This window comes from Mustelus asterias, chromosome 21, assembly GCF_964213995.1.
Source record: "Mustelus asterias chromosome 21, sMusAst1.hap1.1, whole genome shotgun sequence".
Taxonomy (NCBI): Eukaryota; Metazoa; Chordata; class Chondrichthyes; order Carcharhiniformes; family Triakidae; genus Mustelus; species Mustelus asterias.
The window spans coordinates 50,775,559-50,781,558 of NC_135821.1; the positions used below are offsets into that span (position 1 = coordinate 50,775,559).

General features: G+C 46.2%; 1 protein-coding gene across 1 annotated transcript in view; it reads right to left on the reverse strand.

Annotated features, from left to right (window-relative positions):
- rragca (Ras-related GTP binding Ca) overlaps positions 1-4,597 on the reverse strand; it is a 43,330-nt gene extending 38,733 nt beyond the window's left edge. Inside the window, exon 1 of the mRNA XM_078237818.1 lies at positions 4,102-4,597. Coding sequence (XP_078093944.1) covers positions 4,102-4,491 — 390 coding nt within the window. The 5' untranslated portion in view covers positions 4,492-4,597. The remainder of the gene's footprint in view (positions 1-4,101) is intronic.
- Between the last annotated feature and the right edge of the window lie 1,403 nt (positions 4,598-6,000).

Below are 6,000 nucleotides of genomic sequence, written 5' to 3' on the forward strand. Positions count from 1 at the left end.
TCTGCTCTTATGGCCAGTCATGAATCACTTAAAGCAGTGAGATTTCAGTTACATAATACATTAGTTAACATTTTTGGAGCAACTGGGCTTCCATGATGCAAACAAATATGAAAAGAATGATACAGATATACAATTTTAGCTCAGCACATGAAACTACAAGTACCGATGAGATTACTCTTGCCGAGACAACATGCAACCCGAGTCCACATCTTCATTGGCTGATAACAAAGGCAAACATGAAATTATCTCCAGACTTAACTGTTCTAAAGCAACCATGGCTGGCCTCTCACATTCTACTCTCCTTAAACTTGAGCTCATCCAAAATTCTAATGCCTGTGTCTTAACACGCTATGTCTTGTTCACCTTTGAACAATGCTTGATGACCTATACTGGCTCCCAGTCAACTTCTTGATCTTAACATTCTCTTGTTTTCAAATCGCACCGTGGCCTCGCCATTCACTATCTTTGTAATCTCACCCAGCCCTACAACCCTCCATTTTTGTAATCTCCTTCAGCCTCCACAATCCTCCTTATCTCTAATCTCCTCCAGATCCACAACCCTAGTAGACATCAGCCCTCTTGAACAGCCCCGATTTTAACTGCTCCACCAGCGGTGGCTGGCTTTAAGCTGCTTAGGGCCCAAGCTCTGGAATTCCCTCCCTAAACATTTCTGCCTCCCTATCAGACACCCTCAAAAATCTACCTCTAACAAAGCTTTTGGTTATTTGGCCTAATACCTCCTTACATTTTATATGGAGTACCTTGGGACATTCTCTCAAGTTAAATGTGCTATGCGATATAAAAATAAGTTGTCTGTGTTCAATCTCCCAGTTTTAATATTAAACAGCTGATAGGAGAGGAAATCTCTGCAATTTTACATTTCACAAGTAATGTATTAAATTTCCTTTGATCAAATTATAGAGCAAACAGTATCTGCTTGAGAATATTTCACCACTTATCTTGACCTAGCGAATAGCTTTGGACACAACAATGGCATGGCACACCCAGACTGCTGTCACTAACATCTGGGCACTTGTACCAAAGCCGAGAGAGCTCTCTCACAAACTAGTTAAGCAACAGCCTGACATAATCATCCTCACTGAATCACAACTTCCAGCCATGCCCTCCCATCACCATCCCATAATACGTCCTGTAGCATCAATAACAACAGGTCCACCACAACTGGCAAGAGTGGCATACATTCAGGAGTTCCCATCAAGCCCAGACTGCATGAAGTCTCATGGCAGCAAATAAAACATGGGCTAGAAAGCCTCATACTGAACACCCTGGCTCAGCTGATAAAAATCAATACTCCATGTTGAATTCCACTTGGAAGAAACACTGAAGATAGCAAGAGCACATAATGCACTCTGAGTAAGGTGCATCGCCTAAAGTGGCATGGTGGCACCACTATTGATCAAACTGACAGAGTCCAGAAGAACATAGCTGCCAGGCTGCAGATGGTTAGAGAACCAACACAGAGGACAAAAATTTACTTGACCTTATGTGTCTGTGACAAATGAATTGATCCATGACAATCAGTGGAACTGACCACCACACAATCCTTGTGGATACAAAGTTCCTTCTTCAAACTGAAAATACTCCATTGTGTGGTGTAGCACTACCATTGTGCTAAATAGGATGGATTTTGAACAGGTCTAGCAGAATTGTATTCCCCCCAGTATAATATATAAAAATAAATATACATAACCTCATGACCTGACAAATCCCACACTTTCTCATTACTATCAAACCAGGAGACTGACTTTGGTTCAATGTGTGCCAAGAACAGCATTAAGCATACCTAAAAACAAAGTGCCAACCTGGTGAAGCTACAACAAAACTACATGCATGTTAGCCAGTTGAAGCAGCATGGAGACAGAGGTAAAAAAAAACACAACCATTGGATCAGATCAAAGCTCTGCAGTTCTACAGTCATGAATAGTGGTGGACAATTAAACAACGAATGGAAAGGGAGGCACCATGAATCTCTCTGTTCTCAATGAGGAATCCAGTACGTGAATTGTTTGCAACCGCCTCTGCTGATGCGCCGAATGGATAATCTCTCTCTTCTCCTGAAGTCCCCACATCAAAGGTGCGAGTCATCAACTAATTCAGTTCACCCCACACGACATCAAGAAATAGACAAGTGTGGTGGTTACAGCAGAATCTATGGACCCTAACACCATCTTGGCTGCCGTACTGAAGATCTATGCTTCAGAATAAGCCAAGTTTCTAGTCAAACTGTATCAATACACCTACAAAACTGGCATTTACCCAATTGGAAATTAGCTTGGAATACCCCCATGCACAAAAACAAATAGCCCAGGTAATTGTCCCAACAGACAAACCCCTCCCCCCCCCATGGTCCAAAATGGACAAAAAGCACCAAATTTCAGAGGTTCCAATGCTGGTAAACAGAGACAGCAGTGAGTACCATCTACAATATGCACTGCAGCAACTTATCTGGACTTCTTCAATAACACCTCCCAAAGCCAAATGACCTCTGCCACCCAAGGACAATGACAGCATGCGCACAGGAGGACCATCACCTTCAAGTTGCACACCCTTTGCTTGGAAGTATACTGCTACTCCATCATCACTGGATTAAAATCCTGGAACTCCCTATCTAACAATATTATGGGAGTGCCTTCATCCCTTGGAATGTAGCAGCTCAAGGAAGCAGCTAAGTTACACCTCGACATAAATGAGGGATGGGGCAATAAATTGTCAGTGACATCCACATCATGTGAATAAAAAAGCTAATCTGGCAATTGCACACTTGTGTTGCAATACAATTTGCAGCAATGCAAAGCTGAATTTGGTTCACACACACTAAAGATGCAGTGTATCTGGTCTATTGTCTTCTCTGCGCATCAAAATAAAATTGCTAAACCCTGTGAAAAGCTGATGCAAGTCATGAGATAAACATATGCATCAGCTTTGCAAATGGAACAGAACAGGTGAGACCAGAACTGTATAAATCTAGCATGTGGTGCCATATTGGGTGAAAAACAGATCGATTTAGGGCTCACTTACTGCAAAGCTCCCTCAATTTAGTCAGGTAATCGAGAAACATTTCACGGTACAGTGGCTAGCACTGCTGCCTCACAGCACCAGGGACCCAGGTTAAATCCCAGCTTTCGGTGACTGTCTACATGGAGTTTGCACGTTCTCCAGTGTCTGTGTGGGTTTCCTCCAGGTGCTCCAGTTTCCTCCCACAGTCCAAAGATGTGCAGGTTAGGTGGATTGGCCATGCTAAATTCCCCTTAGTGTCCCAAGATGTGTAGGTTAGGGGGATTAACAAAATAGATGTGGGGTTACAGGGATCAGGCTTCTGTAAAATACCCCCCAGAGGTCCTGCAGACTCAATGGGCCAAATGGCCTCCTTTTGCATTGTAGGGATTCTATGATTCTAAAAGATGTTTATAAAAACATGCCCCTATGTTTTGGTGACTTGGGCAAGCAGGTTGAGGGGAAGGGAGGTTTTTGTAAAAACAATATAGTGCAAGCCGATTGGAAATGCTCAAAGCTGTGTGCAGTGACCAGAGATGCGGAGATTAAAATCCGAAAATGATGAGAGCTGTGCAGTGACCACTGGGCAGGAGGGGAGAGATTAAAACCTGAAGACCCAGGAGCTGTGTGCAGTGACTACGGGGGAAGGAATTAAAATCTGAAAATGCTCAGAGCTGTACAGTGACCACAGAGATGGGTGAGATTAAAACCTGAAGACTCAGGAGTTGTGTGCAGTGACAGGGTGGGCGAAGGGAGAAAGAATTAAAACCTGAAAATGCTCAGCTGTGCAGTGACCACAGGGCAGGAGGGGGGAGATTATAACCTGAAAATACTCAGAGCTGTGTAGTGACCACAGAGGTGGGGAGATTAAAACTAAAAATGCTCAGGAGCTGTGTGTGGTAACCACAGGGGAAGGAATTAAAACCTGGAGATTCAGGAGCTGTGCGCAGTGACCACAGAGATTAAAACCTGGACAAGTTATCAGCTCTCTCCCGCCCATCTTAAGCAGATGAGATCATGGGTTTTCCGGAGGCTGGGTGCAATGGGGTCGGTCCTCTCTCAGCATTGGGGCTGCAGTCCGTTTACCTGGGCGTCGATGACGAAGATGAGAGCCCCGGTCCCCCTGAAGATCATCTCGTAGTCGAAGGTGGGGTCGAAGAAGTCCACCTGGCCGGGGAAATCCCAAATCTGGAAGTTGACGAAGGAGCTGTTGGAGATGTCGTCCTTGTAGATCTTGTTGGTGCTCTCCAAGAAGAGAGTCTCGTTGGGGGACATCTTATGAAAGACCACCTTCTGGATGGAGGACTTGCCGCTGCGCCTGAGGCCCATCAGCAGGATGCGGGGCTTGCTGTCCGACTGCGACTCGCCGCCCTCCATGTCGGCCTCCTCCACCCCGTAGCCGAAGTCTTTGGGGAAGGAGTCCACCACCCCGTAGCTGCCGGCCAGCGGCTCCTCGTCCCCGTACTGGATGGACATGTCGCGGGGCTGGGTGAGGGGGAAGCCGCCACTCAGCTCCCGGCCACCGCCGCCGCTCGAGCCTCCTGCCTGCGCCGTGCAACCAAGCTTGGCTCACCTACCCGCCCCGCCGCGGCCTCTCCCCCGCTCATTGGCTGCCCGCCTGCCGCCCGCCCCCTCAGCCCAGGCTGCCATTGGTCGGCCCGCACGTCCATCAGGGCTCGAGCCGTCCAGCAGGTTTGGTTGAGGCCGTCATGTGTTAACGTCACCTGACTGGCGCTGGCGACCTTTGACCCCCTTCCCCTTCCTGGGCCAGGAAAGCAGCAGCTAGGGGGAGTCAGGTGGAGGGAGCGTCTGGGCCAAGGAGCCAGGTAGATTGGCACAGTATTGATGCCTCTAGAGAGGGGGAAGGAGATAACTGGGTGTGGTTAAATCCTAAGGTCTTGTAGGATAAGGGGTGGCAGATTTAAGACAGATGTCCCGGAGTGGTTGAATTTCTAAGAATGCATTTGATTCAGTCCCTAACATTTTTGAATTTGATTTGATTTGATTTGATTTATTATTCACATAGGAATTAGGAGCAGAAGTAGGCAAATTCTGCCCTTTGAGCCTGCTCTGATCATGGCTGATCTCTCCCTGGTCTCAAATCCACCTCCCCACCTGTTCCCCTTATCCCTTTTTTTATTAGAAATATCCTTGAAACCATCCAACGATTCAGACTTCACCGCGCTATGGGCAGCGAGTTCCACAAGTTCACCACCCTCTGGGAGAAGTAGTTCCTCCTCATCTCAGTTTTAAATCTATCGCTTGTCAACTTATACCTGTGGCTTCTTGTTCGAGATTGCCCCATAAGAGCAAACATTTGGTCTACATTTACTTTATCAATCCCTCACATTAATTGGGATACAGTGAAAAGTAATGTTTCTTGCGCACTATACAGACAAAACACACCGTTCATAGAGAAAGGAGAGGGTGCAGAGTGTATTAGCCACAGCTAGCATGTAGAGAAATATTAACTTAATATTAGGTAGATCCATTCAAAAGTCTGATGGCAGCAGCAAAGAAGCTGCTCTTGAGTACGTGACCTCAGACTTTTGTATCTTTTTCCCGACCGAAGAAGCTGAAAGAGAGTAGCACGTGTATTCCAATCAGAGTGGCCACAGTACAAGCTCCATCATGTGACTGGTAGAAAAGATTTGTTTACAATCAGATATGAGATTGTAATGTACAACAATCCCCCTGGATCATTTAACTAAATCCAGGCAATAAACTGCCTGTAAATTGACTGTGTGAGATAGCTGAATGCCACGGCTTCTCTGATGGTGAACAAAGTCCAGTCCCTCGCACAAATCAGCCTCCCATCCATTGACTCCATCTATACTTCCCACTGCCTCGAAAAAGCAGCCAGCATAATCAAGGACCCCATGCACCCTGGACGTACTCTCTTCTACCCTCTACCATCAGGAAAAAGATACAAAAGTCTGAGAACATGTACCAACTGACTCTAGAACAGTTCTTCCTTGCTGCAAT